Raw genomic sequence first — 26,417 nt, 5'->3', positions numbered from 1 at the left:
TCTACCTGATGGTAATGGTGAGGAAGGAGCATGGCCTGGGTGGTGAGGAGCTTTAATGATGGGTGCTGCTTTTCTACAACGTTTCACAATGGTGTACTGGGCTGAATCCACTACTTTTTGTAGGACTTTCCACTCCCAAGGCATTGGTGTTCCCATACCAGGCTGTAATTTAAGGTATTTATGACACTTCTGAACACAGTATTCATTGTCCCTTCTCCCAAGAGTAAATTTCCTGTGGCATGGGCTCAAATTTACTTGAAGCTGCCAACTTCCAGTCAGTCTATTTCTTTACTCTTGAATTTCAGAAACAGTATACGATACCTTTCATCCTCCAATTCCAGCACAAAGTGGGTAGCTGCTTTGCCCCAAAGGCGATTTGACTTTGAAACATTACTTGGAGATACAAGTCTAGAAACAATCATTTGCTTTACAGTTTATTCAATAAGAGGACAAAAGCTGTCATTCTCATAAGATTCTGTTGTGCAGAATTCTAAGCTGCTCCTCATTTAAATTGTTCCAGTTGTTTATTAGTTGTTTCTGTGCAGGAAGTACTACCTGTGCAGACTTAGCACCAGGCTCCTTCCAGGCAGGAAGTTCTTAATGTTTAAACATTTAAATGGCTTTGGGTTCATGTTTAGCTGATAAAATCATGCAATCCAGTTCTCCCGGGGAAAAATATGTTCTCAATTGGCTGTGAAAAAGAGAAAAAAAAGTCTTGTATGTACAAACGGTGTATATTAAGAAGGGAGCAGAAGAGGAAAGTGAGCCGTTCTTGAGATATGCTGAAGTTGGCTTTTAATTCTGGTTTTAAAAAGGTTGAATATTCCTTATTGTAATTAAGTTTTTGAGTTAACATTGGAGCCCAAGGAACGGGAGTAAATTTTGGAGCAGATGGTTTAGTGAGAACGATAATCAAAGTTCATTTTGATTTTTTAAGATATATGTCTGCAGCTACTTAAGTCGGGAATTAGTTCAAGCAATTCAAATTTTAAAAATGATTTAACTTCTTTAAGAATAAATTTCATGAAGTGATCAGAGGAGCTTTGTTTTTTAAAAAAATGAGTTTTGCAAGTTGATTATAGTGGAGAAAGTAAAGGAAGTGCAAAAAGGACAGTCCAGTTTACAGATGAAGCTCTGAAAGCCAAACTTGCTTTGACTTGATGTATTTTGCTTTGAAAATTGATTCTTGAAGTTCATGCTTTCATGAAATTGACAGCACTGTGTGTACACCGTGTGTGTCAGTGAATAAGCAGAATAGAAGTGTTGATCTGATTTTCATTGAAGGGATCTATCTGTGTGTGAGTTCTGTGGTATAAACTAGACTCTTTAATAACTGAAAATATGCTGAAATTTATAGGATATATTTCTTAATTATGATTTTATAAACATCGTCCAAGAAAGGGTGATGGAGTCAGTGATTGTGAGGGGGAGACATAATTTCTGAATACCAGTATGCAAGCTTGTTTACAGATAAAGACAATGGGTTGTCATTATATCAAGTAACATGCAGTGGCCTATAGCTGTATCTTTCAAAGAGCTGGTGACATCCCCTTTTGAAGCACGTTCTTTGATACCAAGTTTCTGTTTTGTGGAAGGTTACTGGTTTTAGGGGAAGTCAAGTCGGGAAGGTAGTTATGAAATCTTTGATGAGAAGCTAGGAAAGCATTTGTTTATTTTTAATGGAAATTAGATCGAGGAGTGAGTTACCAAGTTGTTTAAAGTGAATGTAAAATGGCGGCCAGTTGCTGCCAGTCAATGGAATTGAGAACAAGGTGACACATCTTAAAATTAGGACTCAATCTAATTTGTGGGAAATGTTTTGGGTGGCCCCAGACTGTCAGTTTGTTAACTTTGAGAGGGACAAATGCTTGGGAGTGAACAGTAAGACTGTAACAATAAGACACTAATTGTGATTTTTTTTAAAAGGAAGCTGTTATGGCTTCCAAAGTAGCAAACAATCTTTTGTCCTTCACTACTAAATGAGGAAAGAAGACTTGCACAAGCTTTCTGCGAACAACTTCCCAGAGGGAATAACATGTCAGATCCAACTGTTTAATTGTCATTTTCTGTGCAATTTAATAATGAATTATCTGCTTGTATTTTATATACAAGTAACTATTTACTATGATTCCTGGTGGCTTTAATGTGCATAACAGTTTAATAAGCCTCTGGTGGTTATATGAAGTATAATTCGGGAAGCTTCTTTGTTCTTCATTAAGTGAATAAGTGCTTTTAAATCGGTTAATTTTTACTGCAGTATTGAATGAGTATTTTCTAATTGGGTTATCTGTATTTGAATAGAATTTTTCTTATCTTTGGGTATAAAAGTGGCTGTTTTATGCTGGGTGATGTCTTTAGTTTCTTCAAGTGCGAAATCGGGAGAGTGCGGACTAAATAATCAAACTGGTAGAGGGTCAGTTATTAAATATGTATAAGCAATGGAGCACAGATAAAAATATAATAAATTTGTATGAGCCAGAGAGAACTTTTTATAAAGTGTAAGCTAGCAGAGCATGGGAAAATAATTAAATTCAGTTGCAGGCCAACCTGTTAAAATTTCGGCTGCAAACTATTAAAATTTCGAGATTGTCAAATTAATAAAATGTATGTACCAATTAAGATTATCGTAACAATGGCAAAGTGGTGGAATTTACTTAGGTGAATCATTTAAGTTTGATAAAATTATTGGCAAGAATCCCAATGGAATAAATCAATGTTGAATCTAATGAAACCTGGCTCCTAGATGATATTGTGCAAGTATGTGATAAGAGATGGAAAGTACTTACTGCTGATTTAGAGATAAGACTGCATGGTCGGTTTGATGGAATGTGTGAGTGAAAGAACACAGTAGTTCAAACAATGTGCATTGTGTGGAGCTTCAAAGCAAACTGAAACAAGTGGAAAGTGTAGCTGTGCCTTCAGGTGGGCAGTCCTGCTAATGACCCTACTGCTGGGGCTCCGCCCAGGGCAACACCTGCTTCTGTAGCTCCGCCTGAAGAATTACAGCACACATCGGGAACAGAGGCACCATATGAACTCCAAGGAATTACAGGATGGACGTGACATGAATTCTACGGCGGCCCCTTGTGACTCAGGTGAGAATGGTAGTGATGAAACAACAGACAAGTTATGTCACTGCTTGCTCCAATAGTGAAGACATACAGGAATGGGTATGAAACCATTGCTAGTCACTGTATTGACAAACTAGTGGGAGATCAATCAACTATTCATCAATGACTCAGCAATCTACTGAAGGAATACATGCTCAGACTGTAACTCTTATTGAACAACTGGAAGCATTTCAAACTTTCAAGGTGACATTGTGTCCTGCACCTGCTGATAATCCCTGATACAGTTTAAATCATTTACCCTGTATGTCAATGAGAAACACATGATGGCAGTTTTAATTCAAGAACGTGGAGACAGACAGAATCCTGCTGGTTATTACTGTACGAAAGGTCTGATTCTGTACACTGGTTCTTCAGTGACTGAGACAGGAATTCGAATGGTGATTTCTGAAACTGAAGTACTGGCGTCAGGAAGCATGACCTCCACGCTACAGGCAGAACTAAATGCTTTGAGTGAAGCCTGTGAGTTGGGAGAGGGAAGATCAACTGATATCTACACTGATTCTCCATATGCTGTTGGAGTCATTCATGACTTTGGAAGCTTGTGGAGCCAAAGAGGATTTCTAGTGGCCAGTCAAGAATGGCCAGCTAATACAAGAACTTAAGGATGCCGTGCACTGCCGTCAGTATTAAAATGTAAAAGCTACTCCAAAATTACTGAAGCGGAAAGCTGTGGAAGTACATTCGTGGATGAAACTGTAAGTAAGGCAGCATGGGAAGGAATAAAGGGAGTATCAAGAACATCTGCAGTGAACCCTACAGCTGGAACTATAAAAACAAAAGTCAAACTGTGTATACAAGATGTCTGAGAGGTGCTCCAGACAGGAAAAGTGGTTCTGGATGGAGAATAGTGAGAGTTTAAACAGTGATGGAGTTTGGAGATGTGCTGCTGTACATGGACTAGTAGCTCCTTATCTGGCACAGCAACTACACTCCCGATCGTCTCAGTGGTGGTCGAACCCAAAGTTCAGGGAACAAGCTTGACTAATCTTTGAAAGATGTGTGACATGCCAGAAAACAAATTCTGGAGCAGTGGAAAAGCTATCACACTTAAGTGCTCCTACCCCACCAGGTCCACTTAGTACATTTACAAGTTTCTTTACCAAAGTGCAAAGGATACTCAGGAGCAGTGGTAATAGTAGACAAGTTTTCAAGATGGGGTGAAAGTTTTCCAGCAAGAATAGTCACTGCCATACACACACAGCAAAAACTCTGATCAAGGACTATATATCACATTGTTTCTGACCAAGGAACATATTTCACTGGGAGTGTTTGTCAAGAATTATGTTGACTGATGAGCATTGAATCTTCTTTTCATTGTGTACATCACCCAGAGTCATCAGGACAAGTCAAATGGAATCATCAATCAAGGGGAAGGTGTATGATGGCCTACAGCTCTTCCTGCGGTCTTGTAGCATTGGAGCAACCCCAAAGCTAAGTCCATTTGAGGTGGTAACAGGATGTCCTATGTCTCTGCCAGAAGTCTGCCATCTCAGGGAGGCTGACATGCACATTCTGGCAGACTGTTTGGTTAACTATTGTGTGGATTAACCCAAGCTGAATTTCTGCCATTTCGAGTGATCCAGCAGAAGGAGGCACATCCTGATTCCTGGCAAGTGGGTCCTGATTAAGAAGCCACTGTGAGCTGATGAGAAGGTCCTTATCAAGTGCGGTTAATTACCAACGAGCTGAAATGGTATCTGACGAAATACTGTGCTTAACGTGCTAGCAACATCTTAGCTCCAGCGCCTACGTTGATGGGCTACAGTGAACAAATCACTAACCAGCCAGAAGACTTGGAGCAAAGTCGACAACTACTGAACATTATGAAGTTTATTTAAATCTCTGTTCTTAGATTTTTGACAATTTTCCTAATTCATTATGTGCAAATTGAGAAGACTAATAATGTATACTTGTATCATTGACGATCAGAAAATTATTACAGTCCAACAAAGTAATAAGAAATGGTCTATGTTCATGGAATATGTACCTGTGTGGAAATGGAGCCTACTCCTTTCTTCCATGTATTGGTTAGGATCTTGTTATTAGGGTATGTCTTTCCTGCCATGAAACATACACACACCTTTACTTCCAGAGTCTAGAAGTAAACAAAATGTTTCAGAAGGAGATCATTTTGCATCAATTTTATTCCCATTTTATGGTGTTGCAAGGAGTATAAGAGAGATTTAAAATATTGCTATAGTCTTAGAAAGGGTGAGCAGTGACACTGCAGAAGCCTTGGGAAAGGCAACAACAGAAATGATTGCCATGTGTTAGATGCCCCTTCAAAATTGTATGGCATTAGATCTTAGCAGTTGGAAATGTGTATTTATAGGCATGGGGCTTGTACATACATTCCTGACGAGTCTGAAGACACAACTGATTTGGCTGATCATAATATTTGTAAAGAAGCAGCTAAAGTACATCTATCTGATGGGTGGGATTTCTTTGGTTTGATTCATTCAAGTCACGGAGGCTGGGGTTACTCAACATCGTGAGTCATAATATTCATACTAATGTAAATTATGAACAGGCACATCTTTTTTACTTGTCTAGAGACGCTCATTAATAGAATAGTTAGAACTCACATTAAGTGTGCCTACTAATCTGTCTAATAATGACATAATCTTTATGAATATACTTTGAAGAATACATATTCTCTTTGATACTTCATAACCTAAGTAGTTTTCTGATTATTTTATATGTAACATAGATACTAGTTTCTTCTGCCTTTGAATGATTCTAAACATGTGAGTTAGAATCAAAGGGGAATTGATGTATCTGATTGTTTAATTGTCATTTTTTTCAGTTTAACAATTAATTATCTGCTTGTGTTTTATATACCGGTAATTATTTTGCATACAAGTAACTGCTCACTATAATTCCTAGTGGCTATAATATGCATTGCAGTTTAATAAGCCTCTAGTGGCCATACAAAGTATAATTCTGAAGGCTTCTTAGCTTCTTTGTTCTTCGTTAAATTAATAGATGTTTCCTCATTGGTTAATTTTTACTCTGGTATCAAATGAATATTTTCTGATTGATTTATTGTTATCTGTGGATGTAAATGAACCTTTTCTCATCTTTGGGTATAAAAGTAGCTGTACTGGGCGCCATTTTGAGTTTCCTCTTCTTCAGGGAGTAGGCCTCTGGTAATGTTCTGTCAAATTTTAATAAAACGAATGTGAAGCAAAAGGTTTTATGCTCTTTAATAATTTCTAAAATAATCTTGGATTTAAACAAAATCTATCAAACAATAATAATCAGTGTTTTCTGTTACAGGACTTTTCATCCTGATATTTTGCCTATTGACTGTTTATACTAAAGATGCTTTGTTGGAGAGGAAATCCTGGTCCATTTGCTTGTTGCTTGCAGTGATTCTGCTCTGCGTGTTTTTCACTGTCATAATTTGGAGACAACCAGAAAGTAAAGCGGTACTCTCATTTAAGGTGAGCTTCCTGATTTTCTTCCGTTACAGCTTGAGTCACTTGACCGACCTCTCTAAATTAACTTTATGTGTATTTCATTGCGAATTTCAGGTGCCTCTCTTGCCCTGTTTACCCGTTGTGAGCATTCTTGTGAACGTGTACCTAATGATGCAGTTGGACAGAGGCACTTGGATACGCTTTGCGATCTGGATGGTAATAGGTGAGGAAGAAAATATTGTACCTTCAGATTGCTTTTCTCACCATTTTGTCGGTGACCTGGAAGCATTTTGCTGATGACCCTTGTGTTATTGAGAGGTGGTGGTTGCATTCATACAAAATGGTCTGTTATCTCGATTCTCCATATGTGAAGTTGTGTCACCTGTGCTTGCATCAGGAAATGTGGGTTGGTGGCAGTTTTTCCTGATTCAGTGACAGAGTATTTTATTCCATATTTCAAAAATTTTGATAGTAATTTGTGAATTCTATAAAGGCAAATTTTTGTTACCAAATGGGATCACCTATGTAAACAACTAAAATATTTTGTGAAGTTTCTTCGACTTGTTTTGTAGTTATGTCAGGAAGAAGATTGAGGAAAATGAGAAGTTGCCCTGCTTTGGTGACATTGATTGAGGGATAGATGTTTGTTCAGCCACTAGCCTTGCTTTTCTTTAAGGAGTGCATTTGGATCAGTTGTGTCCACCTAACCTAAGTTAAAGTCACACCCAACCACTTGCATGAACAGATTCCAGCGCCAAAATGTTTTGCATCTCAACCTCACAGAACAGGGGCTACACTGATTATTGAAGGCTGTGCGGCCCTGAGCCGTTTATGGGTCTGCAAGTGGGTTAAAGTTGTTGCTCACCAACTCGGTGATGGGAGGAATGGGCACAAAGCCTTGTCCTGATGAAGGGTCTCAGCCTGAAACATCGACTCCATTCCTTTCAGTACATGCTGACTGACCTCCTGAGTTCCTCCAGTATTTTGTTTGTGTTACTCTTGATTTCAGGCGTCTGCAGAATGTGTTGTGTTAAGCCTTGTCCACGTTGACTTTGCCTCTGATAGGCCTGGGTGTGCCCCACATATTTCATTCTGCATATTCGCCAGTTGTTCTGCTCCACCTGGCCGTTGTTGACAGGATTACCGATTCTGGCTAGAGCAGCAGTTCAGAGGCAGGGTGTCTAGCCGTGAGCTCTTCGCCTGCATCAAGGGACAAGTCAGGAGTGTGTCAGAATGCTCTCCGTTTCCTTGAATGAGTTCAGCTCCAACGTCACTCAGCAAGCTCTGCCCCAGGTGAGAGCAGCTTGCAGCCTGCTTGATTGATGGCCATTTCCTACATACAGTGGTACTAGCATTTTTTTCCTATTTTTGCATAAATATGACCTAAAATGTGATCATATCTTAATTTAAGTCCTAAAACTAGATGGAGGACCCAATTAAATAAATAACACAGAAACATTTTACTTCATTTATTTATTGAGAAAAATGATCCAATATTACATGTATTTATTGGAAAAAGTATGTGAACCTCTGGGGTAATGCCTTCTACTAAAGCTATTTGGAGTCAGGTGTTCCAATCAATGAGATGAGATTGGAGGTGTGGGTTGTAGAGGTGCCCTGCCCTCTTTTTTTTTTAAAAAAAGAAGACACATAAAGTCAGGTTACTGACAGAGCCTGCTCTTCTGGAGAAAGATCTGTTCATGAGCACCCTGCTGTGATCAAAACAACTTTCAGAGGAATTGTAGAGATACTCGAAGCTGGAAGGGGTTACAAAAGCATTTCTAAAAACCTGAATGTTCATCAGTTCACAGCAAGATAAACTATCTACAAATGGAGGAAACTCTACTGTTGCTACTCTCCCTAGGAGTGGGTGTCCTGCAAAGATCACACCAAGAGCACAATGTGCAGTGCTGAAGGAGGTGAAAAAGAACCCAAGGGTAACAGCAAAAGACCTGAAGAAATCTCTAGAGCTTGCTAAAGTATCTATAAGAAAAACGCTGAACTAGAATGGTGTTCATGGAATGGTGTTTGATGGAAAACGGGCACTGCACACCAACACCAAATCCTCATCCCAACTGTGAAGCATGGTGGAAGGAGCATCACGGTTTGGGCTACCTTGTTGTCTCGAGGCCTGGACAGCTTGCAATTGTGAGGGAACAATGAATTCAAAATTGTGTCAAGACATTTCACAGGAGAATGTCAGGGTAGCAGTCCTTAATAGAAGTTGGATAATGCAACAAAGAGTGTTCTGGAAAACAAGAGTAAATCAACAGAATGGTTTAAGAAGAAAATTTGTGTTTTGGAATGGCCAAGTCAAAGTCCTGACCTTAATCCTGTAGAAATGTTGTGGAAGCAAGCAGTTCACGCAAGGAAGCCCACCAGCATTCCAGAGTTGAAGCAGTTTTGTAGGGAGGAATGGCCTAAAATTCCTCTGAGCCGATGTGCAGCATTGATCAACAGCTACCGGAAACGTTTGGTTGAAGTTACTGCTGTGCAAACACCAGTTACTGAAAGCAAAGGCTCACATACTTTTTCCAACAAATACATGTAATATTGGAATATTTTTCTCAATAAATAAATGAACAGGTATAATGTTTTTTGTGTTATTTATTTAATTGGGTTCTCTTTATCTAGTTTTAGGACTTGTGTGAAGAGCTGATCACATTCTAGGTCATATATAGGGAAAATTCTACAGGGTTCACAAACTTTCTAGTACCACTGTAAATACTCACTTCTACTGCTGCACCATGATCCTAGTGTATATCATCTTAAAAAAATGTATTGCTGCACTTCGAGATTCCTCTACAACTTGTCCCAAACCTGGATGCTGGACCATCTTGAAGGAAACAGACAGTAGGTGTTGGGGACCAGGTTCCCATCCAAACTAATCATCATCCTGACTTTTTAATGGTATTGCCGTTACTTCATCATGGCACTCCCTGTCCAAAAAACACTATGAATAAAGTGGCCCTGTAGGATCCAGAACCATTATTTGTAATTTGTGCTACATCAGTTTGATTTCCAAGTGTAAGTGCTCTCAGTTCCTTATAGGATGGAGTAATAAGAGTTATTTATTTGCACTGTGAGCATAAAGTAGAACAGGAACAGTTTATATATCCAAAGGTTTCTACTAATACTTGTACTCGGCATCTGCCATCTTGATTGATCTAACTCTCCTCGTCCATTTCGTTCTTCCTTGTGTGCACATCTATCTTCCATTTGCTATACCTGCTGAACTAATAATTCTGGACACATGGATTTTTGAGATATTAAACTACTGAACTTGAATCTAGTTAGATAGATCTGTAATTGGAAAGCCAATGTACATAATGGTGTTCAAGAAACTGGCAATCTTGCACGAAAAACATGGCTGGTTCACTCATCTTTGTAGGAAGAAAGTGTATTTTTATCCAGTTCTGTATGCTACTCTGCATGTAGAAGAATGGCTGTAACTACTTTTAGCTACTCCAAAATTGTGTTATTTGTATCTAGCCATTATGTACAAGATGCATCACTTCAGGGTAGTTGGTGACTGGGCAATCGGTACTGGGCTTGTTAGTAATACCCATGTACTCAGAATTAATTTTTTACTGTAGCAAGATCCATAGTCGGTAGAATTAAAATAGCAAAACCTGGAAACTCTGTTTATGTTATAATGATATGCATCAGGATGTTGCCAGGTAAATTGAACTTGGCACTGGGCAGAAGTAGGTTGCCAGCAAGACCAAGTTTTAAAACCAGTGCAGCTTGTTACATTATTCACACAGAAGAGTAACTAGTTCCAACATCGTTGTGGCAATGATTTTAGAACTATTTATTGGGAGAAGTAGTTTTTGTAATAAGTGTAAAGATGAGTCCATGTTATGAATGCTGTTGTGAGCTACAGGTAGGGCTGTGTAGGAAGAGTTTGCAAATGGGATTCATATAGATCAGTACTTGATTGCCAGCATAGACACATTGGGCTGAATGGCCTGTTTTTGTCTTGTATGATTACAGGTTTATCAAACAAGTTTTTATTTCAAATCTTCCAATTGTAACATTGGAAATGCTACAATAATGAAATAATCAGATTTTAAAAAATTGTTAGGGGAGACTTATTGTTTGTATGGTTCAGTTTTCAGGATGAAGTTAAATTTGAAATAAGAGCCTTATCTGTTTCTTCCCCTGACAGGGTGTGTTATTTATTTTGCTTATGGAATACGGAACAGCTCAGAGTCCAGTTCTTCCAGTTTCCCAAATGACAGAACTTCAAGGGCCTATAAGGAGACAGTGAATGCGCCGAATGGCGAAGCAGTAACTCCGGAGAAGGAAGCCTTCCTGCACGATATCGACGAGTCCCCAAACAGAGAGGAGGACGTATAAACCAATACAAGTTCACTTTCTTCCAAATACGTGTCTGGCATCTAACTTGAATGTTATAGTTTTTTTTAAAAGCACAGCTGAACAACTGCTATTTGCATCATGTAGGGAGGGAGGATTTTTTTATTCGCACGTGCAGGTGAGGGTTTTGAGTGCTGTTGAGCTTGAGGTGGCACTGCTGCTATTTGTTTCAATTCCTTATTTTCCTAGAATCTCCAAAATAATGAAAGCATTATTCACATAAAGGATTAACTTGTTTTAGAACTATTTATTGGGTATTAGCAATGTGTATTGCTGGGAATGCTGAACTTTTAGCTTGTGGTTATGCACACAAAATGTAAGGGATATATATTTTTCCAAAAGAAATGCTTTCCTTGGTCAAGTAAGCACTTGTAGAATAAAATTGTTAGTACATAAAATAGTATCTATTTTTACCCTAGGCTTAAAATCTCTGTTGCACAAATTTCCTTGAACTATAATACAGGGTACTGAGTGTCAAAATCTGCCACTCTTACCTCCTGCCTCTGCTTTAATTTTAGACTAATTCCTTTGATTTTTATTTTAAATTAAATACTTAAAGAAACATTGTAATCAAGCAAAGAATCTATTGTGTGGGGACAGTACTTAGAATTATCCTGATGCCAGTGCTTTTGCTAAGTGAGACTTTTGCTATGATTTAAAAATTTCATTTATCAACCTTATAACTGATTCTGATTTTGTAGTTGAGATATAGATAATATTTCCAGTGGGGAATGTTACATTGTCTTTATATGTTCTTCTGTAGGAACAAAGTTCAGATGGTTAAAGTTGTCGCATTACTGTTCTTCCTACAGTGCGTTAATTGTACCAATCATTTGTATATATGTTTAACAGAGAGGCAGGTTTTGTTTTTATACATAGCTATTCAGGTTCCAGATCTGCCTCGTCAATTATTTCTCCTCCAGAGAGGAGCTGCTTCTGTAGAACATATTTCAATAAAAGCACTTGCAGTTTTAATAGTAAAAAGTTTTAAAATCAGCTGGATAATTACCTGATCCAATATTGACAACTCAGTTAATCAATACGCTTGAGTTCCTGTTGGATAGATTAAAAGTGTAAGCAATTCCCACAGAGTTCTAGGGGATTGAGTAGACTATCCTTTGATTTTACCTAAATTATGGAAACGGCATCTCAAGGTTGGTAGTTTCTTAATCATTGTTTCACAAGTTTACGACCAAATCAGTGATGCAGTGAGGAACAGAGTTTTCACCAAGCAAATAGAAATTTTAAAAAATCTAGAACAAAGGTCTTCTGGTTTATTTTGCTGGCTTGCATTCCTTTTGAAAAAGCTATCAGAATGATGTGTGTTATCAAAAATGTAACCAACCATTTGTGTTATCAAGAAATATCAGACTAAGTCTTGAAGTTAAGGGACAACTGGGCACTGTTAATGGGAAGCTTGGGCTTTTACATTTAGATGAAGCTAAAGCATCATTTGCATGAATATTCTTCCTATTAGTGGTGTAGGCTTTGAAAGTGAAGATGTGGCCTTTCTGTATACAAAAAGAAATGGAATTGTACTTTATACACATTGGTGCTGCAGATTTGAATTTGTGTGAATGCAGTTAAAGTACTGGGAAAGAATATATGCACAATATCATATTCACTTTCTCTAGACAACAGGTCATGTAGTTCGTTATCTGATGGCAGCAGAATTAAGGCAGATTATTGTATATTTTAGAACTTTATAAAATTACCATCCATGTCATTTGGGTTTCAGTGGACACATTAGATATTGTATACTAGTTGGCATTGACTAGCCAAGCTACTAAACCCCTATTGAAAACTGGGCTCTATGGCAGTGAAAGGCAAAGAGGAAACTTTCAACATGACGGATTCTGGGAAGCTTGAGTTGCAATCTCCCAAAGGATGACCGTTAATAAAATCCCATTTCCTCATCACTGAGTACTAGAACGATTTTAGTCATTGATGTGCCTGCTGCAGTGTGAGATGTATCAATTTCTTGGGTGCACTGGGGTGAATTTATTAGGAGTATTGACAACTAGTTTCTTCATTTGATACCAGAGTCTCACAGGATTTTAAATTCTATTCTCTGAAAAGCATTAGTGAATTAAATGGACTTTGAAAGTGACAGCATGGCGACTATATTACATGCCTGAAGGTTTGTCAAATTCATATTGAGATTTGCAGCTGTGGCCTGTTGACTGTTTTTGTAAATATAGAATGTAAAACTAGACTACAGTAGTCTATAACCTATAATAGTGTCCTTTAAGCATGATTAAAGGGAATTGGCAGCTGCTTTGGTGGAATCAGTTGTGAAAATTCATAAAGACAAGTGGAACTATGTTTTAAATAATGAAATTATGACCCATTAAGTAATTCCCCATTATTATAAAATGATTAAGATGTATAATGTCACTGAGATTTCCCTATTATCCAGGAAAAACTAGTTTTAAGTGATGACATAGCTGGTGATGTTTTCACTCCAAGTGGAGAAATGCCTCATTGCACTTCACCACAAGACATTGACCAATCTTTTTAAACAAGTGTTTTGATAATGTGAAATATGGGTGGCTAAAGGTGAGGCAAAGAACTGGGAGCAGGGGTTTGTGAGGTTAAAGAGGAAATGACAGTGAAATCTTTAAATTAGCATTTTGAATTTTATACATGGGGTTTAAAATAGTAAGTACATGATGTTCCCCCCCCCCCCGTTTTAACAAGATGACGGTGAGGCCTACGTGCAGTAGTGTGCATATTTTGCAACTTAAATGTAGATTCATCTAGTGAACCTATAGGAAACTTTAATTGTGGATGTTAGAATATCATATTTATTTGCACTGCAGCAGAAATGGAAAATAAGAAATGTACTGGAATCCTGAAATGAAGAGTAACTAAGTTATTTCTATAGAGGAAGATGTTGACAAAGATGTCAGCACTCTGACCATTGTTTGAAATTGCTTGGGAGAAATTACATTGATATTGAGCTATTGGAGCATGAAAGTCTTTTCCATAAGGTACATAATTTCCATAGGGTTTACATAACAGCATCATTTATTGGGTAACTGGCTATGTACTTGAAAAATGGGAAAGTACTTGATATTAGGAGAGGTGGCAGTTAACAATAGAGCTATTGGGTGCTTAAAATACACATGTTGGTGTTGGATTGCAATCCACACTTTGGATTTCCTACGTTATGACACTCTGGTAGTTGGCACTCACTGTGGTACATCCTGAAGAGATGTGAGCAATTTCTCTGGTGCACAAAATTAGTGAACTCAAGCTTAATTGTTTGCAAGGAGAGTTATGTTTTCTCTTTTATTATATAAGCTAGATGTGATTTCTCAACTAAAATGTAAAATGTTCAGGGAATTACCTTGGATAACATATTTGGCATTTATATCCAGTTTATATCACTTTGAGTCAGATTTAATAGATACCTTTAGAGTTTTTGAAGCTTTAAAAATAGACAAATGATATCAAACGTTGAACACTATGATATCATAGGTCTTGCATGCAGGGTGGGTAATTGGTGCCAAGTCAACTTGACCAACAAAATAATACATTTGACCCACACATTATTTGTATTTTTGTTATTTTATTTACAAAAACTTTTGTAAGTCACGGGTGAATAACACAGATAACAATTATCATCGGCTTTTTGTGCACATTTATGTCAGGATATCTGTGGAATCTCCCCGGGGATGGGTTTAAATGAACAACATCATTGCATAAGATTCTTCCAAGGGGAGGAAGACAGAACCCAAGTGTGATGTAATATTATTTGAAGATATCCCTAATGTAGCTAAACGATGCAGTGCCATGCTTGATGCTCAACTCTACATTGACATTAGAAAAGCCTGTAATTGACTTCTGCTGTGTTTTTCCTTAAGCATTAACGTATTCTGAGTGGCACAACATATAACACTACAGCTTTACGGTTTTGCTGGGAAGCTACTAAAAGGGAGTATATCACTTCTAGATACCGTGGAAGGATTTCTTTGTTCAATCACCATTAGGCAAGGAAGTGATTTTTTTTTTCAGTGAGAAAATCTAATTTTTGAGATAAAAATGAAAACATGTTTTTCTAGCATATTAACACCCAAGTGAGCTGGGAACGTCATGGTTTATCAGTTTCCTTTATCCTGGTGTCCTGTTAGTCCAAATATATAAATGGAGAGCAGTGCACTAATATATCATTGTGAATTTAATGAGATGCTTATGGAATAAGTGCTTTGTTGAAAATATTGTTCCCAATTCCACCCCCCCCCAATAGAAAGAGTCACTATTGATTTTATGGAAACTATTTTGCATTAAAGGCATATTTCCGTTTGCAAAGTAGGATAGAGTTGAGGGGAAGGTGTGGGAAGTCATAGTATCGGCATTGTTTTCCCTTCCACTCCCTGTGTATTGTTGGAGGAGAATAGGAAGGCCTGCTTTGATAAAGCAACACAGATGAACAGGAAATGTCCTGCTCCTATCCTGCCCCCATTTGTCCAGGTGTGCACACTTCGCAGAGGTGCTGTCTCTTCACATTAGATGAAAATATATATTAAAAAATTATTAAAAGCGGGAATAAAAACAGGATATGCTGGAATTATTCAGTGGGTTGGCCAGGAAGAGAAATTGACTCAAGAATAAAACAAATCTTGAAAAGGAAGAGGAAAATAAGCTGTGACTGCTGGTTTGAGGAAGGATTGACAACATGTCACTGATGATTATCAGGTCTCTTAAAATGATGAGTACCAATGGGCTTGTGCACGTTCTAGATTGTGTGCCCTGCCATGGAATTAATCGGGCTTTGGCTGTCTCAGGTCTATTCTCATGTTGCACTCCAAAGATAATTTGAAAACTAGCTGGAATATCTGATAGTACCAACTTGGCCTTTTCCATATACGGCAGTACAGTAGTTTTTATCTTAATGATAACTGTTTGACCAGTGTTCACAAAATCATACTTCTTTTCAAATGCCCTCTGAATATTTGAAGTTGGCTGTACCAGGCTATTTACCTGAAATCACTGTTCATAGATGTTTTATGTCATGAATTCTGAGATAACATTGGTGTTATGATAATTCTAGGACCAGATGAATAATTCACAAATACCACTCTTCACCAGAGAGTGGAAAGGAAATAAGATGAGTTTACAGTTGTAGTGTAACAATTTGTTACTGGATTAGTTGTTACAAATATCTTAAGGTAATCATTCTCAGTTTATTTTCCATATTTCATCTAATTCCATCTTTACAGTTATTACAGTGAAGATTTTTGTTTTTATTTTAATCCACAAGCTAACACAGGTTAAATATGAAATACTGTACTTTTAACATTGTTTAGTGACTTCATGTAAGTATCCTAGTGATTTCAGTGGGAAGTGGGAGGGCCTTCTGTACATAGTTACAATTCAGGAGTTGTATTTATGTAAAAAATACTTGATTATACGTTTTGTTTTGCCTTTCAGTAAATTATTGGCTGACACAATTTGCTTTAGTTCCCATGTGTTAATTGCATAAATTTAAACATTTTTTCAGTAGCCTCAGCATCATATAGTAAATATTGTTCCTCTCTGTGCCTTCTGGTGCATTGAGTGGCAACCTTGCCATTTCTTCAGCAGTTTTGTCTGTATTTTTTAACGAGGCTGAGTTGCTAGCTCGATGCTCAACCCAGCACTGATGGAAAGTGTGCTCGGGGCCAGCTGGATTCGAACCCAGGACCACTCGCCTCATATAAATATACAGTACGTCGTTCATTTATCTGTAACAAATGGATTGTTTGGGAGATTTGTTACTGACTTTTCTGTTCCTGCATATTGTAAATAAATGGCAATTTAACTTACTTGGCCATATGATTTTTTTTTGGTGTACGTTATTCAGGTGCTGAACGTAAGAATCAGGTTTATTATCACCTATGAAATTTGTTAACTTAGCAGCAGCAATTCAATGCAATACATAATATAGATGAAGAAGAAAAAAAATCAATTACAGTATAGGTATATTGAATAGGTTAAAAATCGTGCAAAAAAACAATATATATATATATTAAAAAAGTGAGGCAGTGTTCATGGTTCAGTGTCCATTTAGGAATCAGATGGCAGAGGGGAAGAAGCTGTTCCTGAATTGCTGAGTGTGTGCCTTCAGGCTTCTGTACCTCCTACCTGATGGTAACAGTGAGAAAAGGGCATGCCCTGGGTGCTGGAGGTCCTTAATAATCGATACTGCCTTTCTGAGACACTGCTGCCTGAAGATGTCCTGGGTACTTTGTAGTCTAGTACCCAAGACAGCTGACTAAATTTACAACCCTCTGCAGCTTCTTCTGGTCCTGTGCAGTAGCCCTTCCACACCAGACACTGATGCAGCCTGTCAGAATGCTCTCCACGGTACATCTATAGAAGTTTTTGAGTGTATTTGTTGACCTACCAAATCTCCTCAAACTCCAAATGAAATATAGTCACTGTCTTGCCGCCTTGATTACTGCATCGATATGTTGGGACCAGGATAGATCCTCAGAGATCTTGACACCCAGGAACTTGAAACTGCTCACTCTCTCCAATTCTGATCCCTCTGAGGATTAGTATATGTTCCCTCGTCTTACCCTTCCTGAAGCCCACAATCAGCTCTTTCATCTTACTGACCTAAACTTGGTAAGGATCATCCAATTGATGACAAATATCAAAACAACCATAAAATGTCATGTTTCTTTGGATTTACTGCAGGGTAACTAAATGATATGATTCCTATCATTGAGCTTATTACTATTCTGGTCAGGTCTGTTTTCTCTGAACACATTCCTACATTGTTTTATGAATTGTAAAACAAAACTCCCTTAATCTGGTACAGTGTGGGCCTTTGTTGGACTGGTAGGTTTGCTGGACTTTTGGATGATGATTGTCAATAATGATGTATATAATAAATTTTTCAAATATCTAGTAACTTTAAAAGGAATGTAGGAACTAGGACTGCAGTGTGTTAGTAGGGATGTGGGAACTGGGGCCTAGTCAGCCAGATACTGAAATCCTGAGGGTTTCCAAACAATTAGTAGACTGATTTATTATCACTATATGCACTGAGGTACAGTGAAAACTTGCATAGTGTTCATACAGATCAATCTGTTACAACAATGCATTGAGGTAGTACAAGGTAAAACAATAACAATGCAGAATAAAGTAAAAGTTATAGTGCATATAGACAAGGTGCAAGGTCATAGCATGGTAGATTGTGAGGTTAAGAGTCCATCTTATCGTACTAATGAATACTGGGATAGAAGCTGCCCTTGAGGCTGGTGGTGAGTACTTTCAGACTTTAGGCGTTTTCTGCCCGATGGGAGATAGAAGGGAGAATGTGCAGGATGGGTGCATGTCCTGAGGTAGCAAGGAGTGTAGACAAGACTCCATGGAGGGGAGGCTGGCTTCCTTGATGTGTTGAGCTGTGTTCACAACTTTGTTTTGCAGTCTTGGCCAGAGCTGTGATGCATCCAGATAGGATGCTTTCCATTGTCCAATATTATTCGATGTGGGTCGAAGGGGAAATGCCAAATTTCTTTAGCCTCCCAGGAAATAGAAGCACTGGTGAGATTTCTTGGCCATAGCATCTATGTGGTTGGTCTAGCACAGGCTGTTAAAGATGTTTAAGCCTTGGAACTTGAAGCTCTCAACCCTTGATCTCAGCACCATTGATACGAACGGGCATGTGAACTATCACACCCTCCTCAAGTCGATGGCTAGTTCTTTGGTTCTGCTGACATTGAGGGGGAAGATTGTTATCGTGGCACCATTTCACTAAGCCCTCTATCTCCATCCTGTACTCTTGACTCATCGTTATTTGAGATATGGCCCACTGGGGTGGTATCGTTTACAAACTTGTAGCTGGAGTTAAAGCAGAACGTGGCCACACAGAAGTGATTGCATAGGAAGTAGGGAGATGAGATGTAGCTTTATGGGGCATCAGATTTGAAGATAAATAGTGGCGGAGATGTTGCTGCCTATTCTTGCTGATTGCAGTCTGTTGGTCAGAGTCATGTTGAATCCCAGTTCTAGGAGTTGGGAGATGAGTTTGTTCGGAATTGCAGAACTGAGCTCAATAAACAATAGTTCAATGGATTTTCTCTCCAGATGCTCCACAAATGATAGCAGGGCCAAGGAGATGGCGTCTGCTGTAGATGTGCCTTGGCGGTAGGAGAGATACATCTCCAGACAGCAGATTATTAGAGTTTCACTGTACATGCAGTGCTTTTGCTGTGGAGAAGAAAGGGAGATGTGGTGGGAGACACCAAGGCTGGAGTTTGAATGTTTGGTTTGAGATTGTCATGTGGATGACTTTATACCTGACTGGCTATAAGGGTATTATGGGTCTACTCACATACAAAATATCTTTAACTTGCAGCTGACCATCTTAATGGCAGTTAATGGGTTTGGGGAATAAGTTATTCACAGGATTTGTTTTAAAGCTGAATGCCATCACTTTATTTTCCAATGTAATTTAGCAGAGGTCTCTGATTTATGAGTTACAAATCATTCAGTTACATAATATTTGTCATTTAACACGTCAGACATAAACAGCACCACCCTCAGGACTGGAATTAGCATGCTTCCATCTTTTATTGTGTCCGAACATGTATACATACACAGTGCTGTATCACACTCGATTCTCATACAATCCGGCAGAAATAAATACAAATTATTCACAGATCATTAAACACTAGAACTAAATGACACTAATTATTCTACATATCAAACTTGTGTTTTGTGTGTCCATGGGACACAGACCCAGCATGGATTTTATAAATAACTTTTTTGTTACATTACACATTTTTTGGATAGTCATTAGATATACACTCCTGTAAAATAGAAAGGACTCTGTATTGAAATTGCTGAGAAATATCAGTTTAACTTGCATATAATCACCTAGTTCCCAGTTCACTGGGAAACAATTCACTGCTGCATTGATAAACCCTGTCACAGAACAGAAACAGTTTGTAATTAAAGCACTTTTCTGGTTCCTGGTGCCTTGATAGCTGACAACATTTCCAGTGTTGGAGAGCCTCATGTCCACAAGTGACAAAGCACCAGGCTGGATTGAAATAATGGATCTCGCCTTGAACTTTTGCTGTAGTCCCCTACTTGATTTTAGCAATTCATGATTTGAGAAGGGATTAAATTTGGTCAGAGTCACCACTTCTAGGGCCAAGTTTTAACATGAGCCTCTCCTGTCAATCATCTGATGACATTGTGCACTACCTAGCCTCCATTATTTAATAGGTTCTAAATCTAGATAGCATTTTTATGCTCATGTTGAGGGCTCTATGGTCTTAAAGGAATACCAGCAGGAGGAAAACATGGCTGGAAGTTGCTGTTGAAATGGGCAAGAGTGTAGTCCTTTATTCCTACACCTTGACTGCAGGAAGGTTCACCCATTCTGATCACTATATTAGTCCAATCTGTGAATCTGCCGTCTTAAGTCTACTCTAAAATATCATCCCTCCTTGCCAGTCTGCATTTCCTTATGTTTTCAGAAATCCAGTTACCTCAAATGTTTGTTGTCGGGCTCCTGCAGTGATATTCCCTCCCCTCATTAGCACTGCTAACAGATATCTGCCATCGCCCATGTGTTCAACGTGTGTCATCATTCCCGCTTGAGTCTCTTCCACGTGGAAGAGGATCCTCAGCATACAATGGTGAGGTAGAAATCCGAGGTGCCCCATTTGGTGGAACAGAACATAGATGATATTCATGTAGAAGGGCATAAGGGTCCTGCACCACAAGGCTACTGACAAACGGGATATCTGTGGAGCTACTGCAAAGTGTGATGTACGGCCAAGTACCCCAGAGGCAATGAGAGAGACAGGAGAATTCAGTCCTGAGTTTGAGTGTCTCCGATGTTAACATTAGCTCTGGTAAGTGGCCACCTACACGTGGCATCAATGGTGGGGGTGACACGAGAGTATGGAGATCGTTCTCTGTGCTATGAATGCAATGTGGGATAGGATGCACACTACGGACGGTGCAGTGCAGGAGGGATGATAGGTACAGAGAGCTCCGATGTAAAGCATTTTCCCTCACTGGTAACCCTCCTCAGCCTCCCACATGCTGACTAGTAACCCTACAGCTGAGCTGGCCCTGCACGTGACATTGGAGTAATCTATGATGGGTCCCTCACTTCACCAAAGAAACCATCTGCCTTCTGCACTGCAGTGTTTCAGGAAAACAGGGTGAAGTTTTTTTATTTTTGTGTATGTTTTGTATAAGATGAAGTGATGAATTAAAGGAAGAAATGCCCAGATTTCATCTGCTTTGAAGACACCACACTCCTATCAGACCTAGTGCTGACATCTAACTGGATCCTCCACAAATATTTGTACAGCTTAGCAAAAATATGTTTAAAGCAAGAGGTCCTTCAGTTTGCACATAGAATGACATATTAAAGTCAGACCTGTGCGCTCACAGCTGCTGTGCTGATTACAGGAGACCGTGACCTTGATGGAACTCTTCCTCATGGAAGCTACAGATCATAAAAATACATAAAAAGCTGTCAGTAACGAGGGCTAGACAGGGTACGTGGAAGTAGTGCACGGGTGGTGGGGGAGAACAACGGTCATCACCTGTATACCTGGCAACATCCGTTTGATAGTTGACCCTCATAGAGCCTCCATGATGTGGGATGATCGAGGAGCCAGAGATAGCATTATGTAGTTCAAGAGCGAGGTGTACAGTAGATTTGCAATTACTGCCACCCTTCATCAGTAAACTTTAGTAAACCTGAGTTAGTCCCAAATGTGTAATGTTTTAAATAACCAATTACTGTTTTGAAACTGTCAATCTACCTGCAGGGTTCTCAACCTTTTTGCATGCCACGGAGCAATACTGTTAAGCAAGGGGTCTGTGGACCACAGGTTGGGAACCCCTGCTATACTGAGAGAGCTTCCTACAAGCACTTCACTGCTATCAAGTGAAAAGATTACACCTCAGTTGTGATGAACAGCTTCAATAGGATTCGTGGGATAGTCGTTTCTGGTGAGGTACAGGACGACTGGCAGCCAGAGTGAAAGGGAAACACTGGAAAAGTTTTTCAAAGAATGTTGTATTTTAAGGAGGTTTCTCTTTTGTCAGGAAGGTAAGCCAATAAGAATTCTAAACTTAAATGTAAATGCCTCTAATGCTGCTGTTTGCTTCGACTACATTTCTGAATGGAAAGAAAAGTTCTTTAGGTTAAAATCTTTCCACCTTAAGATGAAAAGAAATATCTATTTTTGGCTCTGGGACGCAAACTTTTTAAAGGTTTATAATTCATTTCAGCAAAATAATAAACATTGGATAGCTGAATAATAAAATATAACATCAAGCTAAATCAATTTGGCTATTGCAAATAGAAGCAAGGCTGTAGTTATAACACATTTGTTCAAGTAAGGCAGGGAACAGAGTCTAACAATGGTTGTGGGTAGTACAATCTATAATAAACCTAACTTATTTGGAAAACTATGGGTTAACAAAGCATTGTTAAAAATACTGAATGGCCTCTTCAAAGAAATAGCAGAATTTTGATGAAGGGTTATAGATAATAATGTTTGTGGGCTTTCCAAAAGGACATGACAGCATGTGTAAAACATGTTAAGGGATAAAATGGAGAGCAGTAGTGCACATTTGCTTCTGTCTGGAGATGAAAAAACAGCATTGGGTTTCTAAGATGTATTTATTTTGCTTTATAATTAAAAAGACTTGGGTAAATGGAAATTTGCAGATGGTTGTAACAAACTGGTTTTTCATAATGATTTACTGAATAGACTGCACACACTTCAATCAAGTATAGTATGCTTACATACAAAATAATTCTTCCATATCATTATACCCAAGACATTTTTTTAACCAATGTCAAATGAGCGTTTATGTACTTCTAGCTGCAGTGCTCCCTAATAATGAATCAAAATCCTAAACTCAAATTGTTTATGTAGCCCCTTTCCCCCCTTTGAAGTGGGTTCATAAGAATTGAAGGGTTAATGATAATTGTGATTGGGACAAAGTCTCATTGAAACTGCAAAATGAGTCACACATTTGGGGCTCACTGAATGCAAGTTTGTGGCGGCGCTTCAGGAAGTGACTTACCAGCATTATACATACATTCTCGTCCACACAGTCTCCATGTACAACCCCTCGCAACTACACAGTATGTCAGCATGCCATTGAAAGTATCTACTTAGCACTGTGACTATATAACTGTACTGATGAAAATCACCAGTGGTCAGATCAGGTAAGGGTGAATATGGTGGAATACACCAAAATACACCTCAGTCTCATTGAGGCTTGTTCTGGATTCAAGAACAGCTAAAGATCTTTGGTTCTATGGATTCAATTAATGTGGAAAGTGGAAAAGAACACATAACTGACTGCAACTGAATCGCACTAGCTCTAATTTAAACTTTTCATTAAGCATTCATATTTGACAAATACAACATCGGAATTGCAGTTTTCACCTCAAGCACTGCTCTCTCTGTGTCCTTACACAGCCTAAATTCAGTTTTGAATTTGCAGAACAGTGCAGTATTCCAGTGTAATGATTAAACTATCAATTTGACTGAAACTTGTATCATTAATAATTCTGTGAAATGCTTCACAAAATGGAACATGATGTAAATGTATGTTTCTTAATATGTTTTGGTACTATTTCACAATTTGCAAGGACTGGACAGCAATCATCAAAATTAGTTTCAATTTTAATTACCGGTAAGTGTTCTTTTTATTTTTCTGTTTCATTTGTATTTCAAATATATTTATTTTATTCTTATCTGTTGCTGTTTCCCAAATGTGTAATGTGACTAAACTCTGCCTCTTAGGATTTTAATGCATTGGATTGATAAAAAATGAGTGCAAGCTGCTATTTTTTCTATCTGAGGCTCTTTTTCAGCATTTCTCTCTCATCCATATCGATACCGTTTCACTTTAATTCAGCCCCAGCTGCTGTGTTGAATGTTACTGATTTTGTTCTTGACCTTTTTAAAAACTTGCTACCATTTTGTTAAAATATTGTAATTTTCTTTATAGCGGAGAATACTAGTCGATAATTCCTTAAAAATAGCAAACAGATGAATAGGTAAGTAAGAGCTTTTAGCATGATGGTCTTTGTAAATTTCAAAGGAGAGCAAATTACAGGGAGAGCTTAAGTGGTTATGTTAAGGTTATCCAAGGCATTGGGGAGACTAAATTTGGATTATTGTGTGCAATTCTGGTCACCAACCAGAAAAGTCACCAATAACCTTGAAAAAGTGCACAGAAAATTTACAAGCCTCTTGCTGGGACTTCATTTAAATGAATAGGTTAGGATTTTATTCCCTAGAATGTAGGAGAATAAGTGGAGATTTGATAGAGGGGTATCAATAGGGTGAAGGCATGCAGGCTTTTTCCCCTTCAGGTTGGGTGAGACTAGAACCAGAGGTCATAGGGTTAAGTGAAATATTCAAGGGGGATCTGAAGGGAGCCTATTGCGAGTGTAGAACAAACTGCCAGTGGAAATGGTAGATGCAGGTTCAATTGTAACATTTAAGAGAGATTTGGGAGGACGTGGTCCAGGCACAGCTAAATGGGGGTAGGCAGAAGGTCTGATTGGCACGGACTAGATGGGCTGAAGGGCCTTTTAGTGTGCTGCTGTACTTTATGACTCATTTGGTACACTATGGCACTTTCAGGACGTTAGCTCACACAGAAGGGTGACCTAGAACTGGGTCTGTGATTCAAGCTGGAAATGCAAGATGAAGTAATTCTCAGACTGGTTTGGCAATCCTTGGGTAATCTTTGAGGGAGAATTTGTCTCTTAGAAATCTGTGTTAATGTGTTGTTTATTAATGTTAGGATCATCAGATGAATATTTGAGGTGCTAATTAATTAATTAAAATTACTCGGCCTGTTTTTTCAATATCCACAGGGTTTTCATTGAATTACATAATTTCAATTTGCAGCTCGCTGCGCATTCACTTCCTTGACCAACATTCCCGGACATACCAACAGCAGAAGCGAGTCTTCCGTTACTACATACAAACATTTTTCTGTACAGCAACGGATTCTCTGAATTCTTGCACACATTGCAAAATAAGTCAGCAGCTTTGAAGTGTACTTTAAAAGCTGCCGCAGTATTGAAGATCAGAGCACCCCACCTCAAGCTGCTGTTACCAACCCCAATTACAGCAGCATCACTTAGTGAGAGGAGGCTGCATGACATCTTTCTTTTCCTCCTCCATCCAGTGTTTTTATGGTGGATGATTTACTCAGATAACCAGTCTGTTTGGGACAATTTTAAAAGAGGCAACAAGCCAAAATACTTTGACAATCGTGTAAAAAATATATAATTTTGCACATTCGTCCAATACTAAAAGCGAAAAGCAGAAATCCTGAACTTTTTAAAATGTTACTCAAGGGAACACTACAAGATAAATTTGGACATAGGTACAAATATTTTAAAAGCCCGTATGATCAGAAAAAAATCTGACTTTTGCATACCTGTTCAATAAGAGGCATAAACAGTAGACCTGGAAAAGTTTTGGAAGAGCTTCCCCACATCAAACTTCATAGCATACAACTTTATTGGAAACAATGCACTGAAAGGTGCATTACTGACAGTGACTTCGACAGCAAGACCTACCGGAGACTGAAAAGCAGCTTCGTTCGCTTATTGTTATATGCTAACAAGTGTGCTCAAAGCACAAATGGTGACTTTACTTTGAGCAAAACCAAGCATAATATTCAGCAGTTACAGCTGAGCGCCAGAGATAACATGAATAACATCAAGGTAGCCTGTGTGTTTTCATTCTGATACCTTTTCATCATCTTGGGGTAGTGCTTACTGCTGGAGGTGGGAGTGCACCCTGAGGGCACTGGAAGTTTGAAGATGAGGAGGATACTTTGATTGGACTAACAGGTTCACCTGTTTGGAGCCTCCAGACGAGCTCCTCATTCGTTCTGCTGAGTCTTTTCTTTTCCTTGCTTTCTTTCTCAACGTATTCATGAAGTGTTGCATTTTCCTCTGAGAGTTGTCTGCAAGAACAAGCAAGAGGTATTTTCCTTCTAAACTGTCAGAAAACTCTGCAAATTAGTTCAAAGGCCACAAATTAGGTAATTAACTATAAACATTTTTACTGCCAAGGTGCTTTTAGCTTTTTCTCTGTTAAACTATATTTGAAAATCGTTTCATTAGAAATTAAAGGGCACTTTAGAAATCAGAGAGCTGTTGAGGAGGGTTTAAGCTAATCTGGTGGGGTTGGGAACTGGAGTGATAAGGTTGAGGATGGGGTAGTTGGTATACTGTATAAGTAGATGCAGTGTGTAGTGAGATGTGAGGAAGGACAAGCAGATGATAGGGAAAAATTACAGTCATTGGGATGAGTGGAAGTGTAACATGGGGGCAAAATGGAAAAGGGTGATGAATACAGGGCAGAAAATGTTAAATTTCAGTGCACACAGTATACAGAATAAGGTAGATGATCTTGTAGCATAATTAGAGATTGGCAAGTAGGACATTGTGGGTATCACTGAG

The 26,417-nt window shown here is 38.6% G+C and overlaps 2 protein-coding genes across 14 annotated transcripts in view; one reads left to right on the top strand and one right to left on the bottom strand.

Annotated features, from left to right (window-relative positions):
- Positions 1 to 16,743, top strand: part of LOC140726877 (high affinity cationic amino acid transporter 1-like) — a 70,083-nt gene extending 53,340 nt beyond the window's left edge. For all 5 annotated transcript variants that reach the window (XM_073043835.1, XM_073043836.1, XM_073043838.1 and 2 more), the window contains 3 exons: positions 6,411 to 6,577; positions 6,668 to 6,776; positions 10,725 to 16,743. In XM_073043835.1, coding sequence (XP_072899936.1) covers positions 6,411 to 6,577; positions 6,668 to 6,776; positions 10,725 to 10,915 — 467 coding nt within the window. In that variant the 3' untranslated portion in view covers positions 10,916 to 16,743. The remainder of the gene's footprint in view (positions 1 to 6,410; positions 6,578 to 6,667; positions 6,777 to 10,724) is intronic.
- A 1,208-nt stretch (positions 16,744 to 17,951) lies between these two features.
- LOC140726875 (microtubule-associated tumor suppressor candidate 2-like) overlaps positions 17,952 to 26,417 on the bottom strand; it is a 442,790-nt gene continuing 434,324 nt past the window's right edge. For all 9 annotated transcript variants that reach the window (XM_073043825.1, XM_073043824.1, XM_073043822.1 and 6 more), the window contains one exon: positions 17,952 to 25,918. In XM_073043825.1, coding sequence (XP_072899926.1) covers positions 25,708 to 25,918 — 211 coding nt within the window. In that variant the 3' untranslated portion in view covers positions 17,952 to 25,707. The remainder of the gene's footprint in view (positions 25,919 to 26,417) is intronic.

This window comes from Hemitrygon akajei, chromosome 4 (genome assembly GCF_048418815.1).
Source record: "Hemitrygon akajei chromosome 4, sHemAka1.3, whole genome shotgun sequence".
Classification (NCBI taxonomy): Eukaryota; Metazoa; Chordata; class Chondrichthyes; order Myliobatiformes; family Dasyatidae; genus Hemitrygon; species Hemitrygon akajei.
The sequence above is the reverse complement of the archived record's forward strand: the minus strand, read 5'-3'. Positions and strand labels throughout refer to the sequence as shown.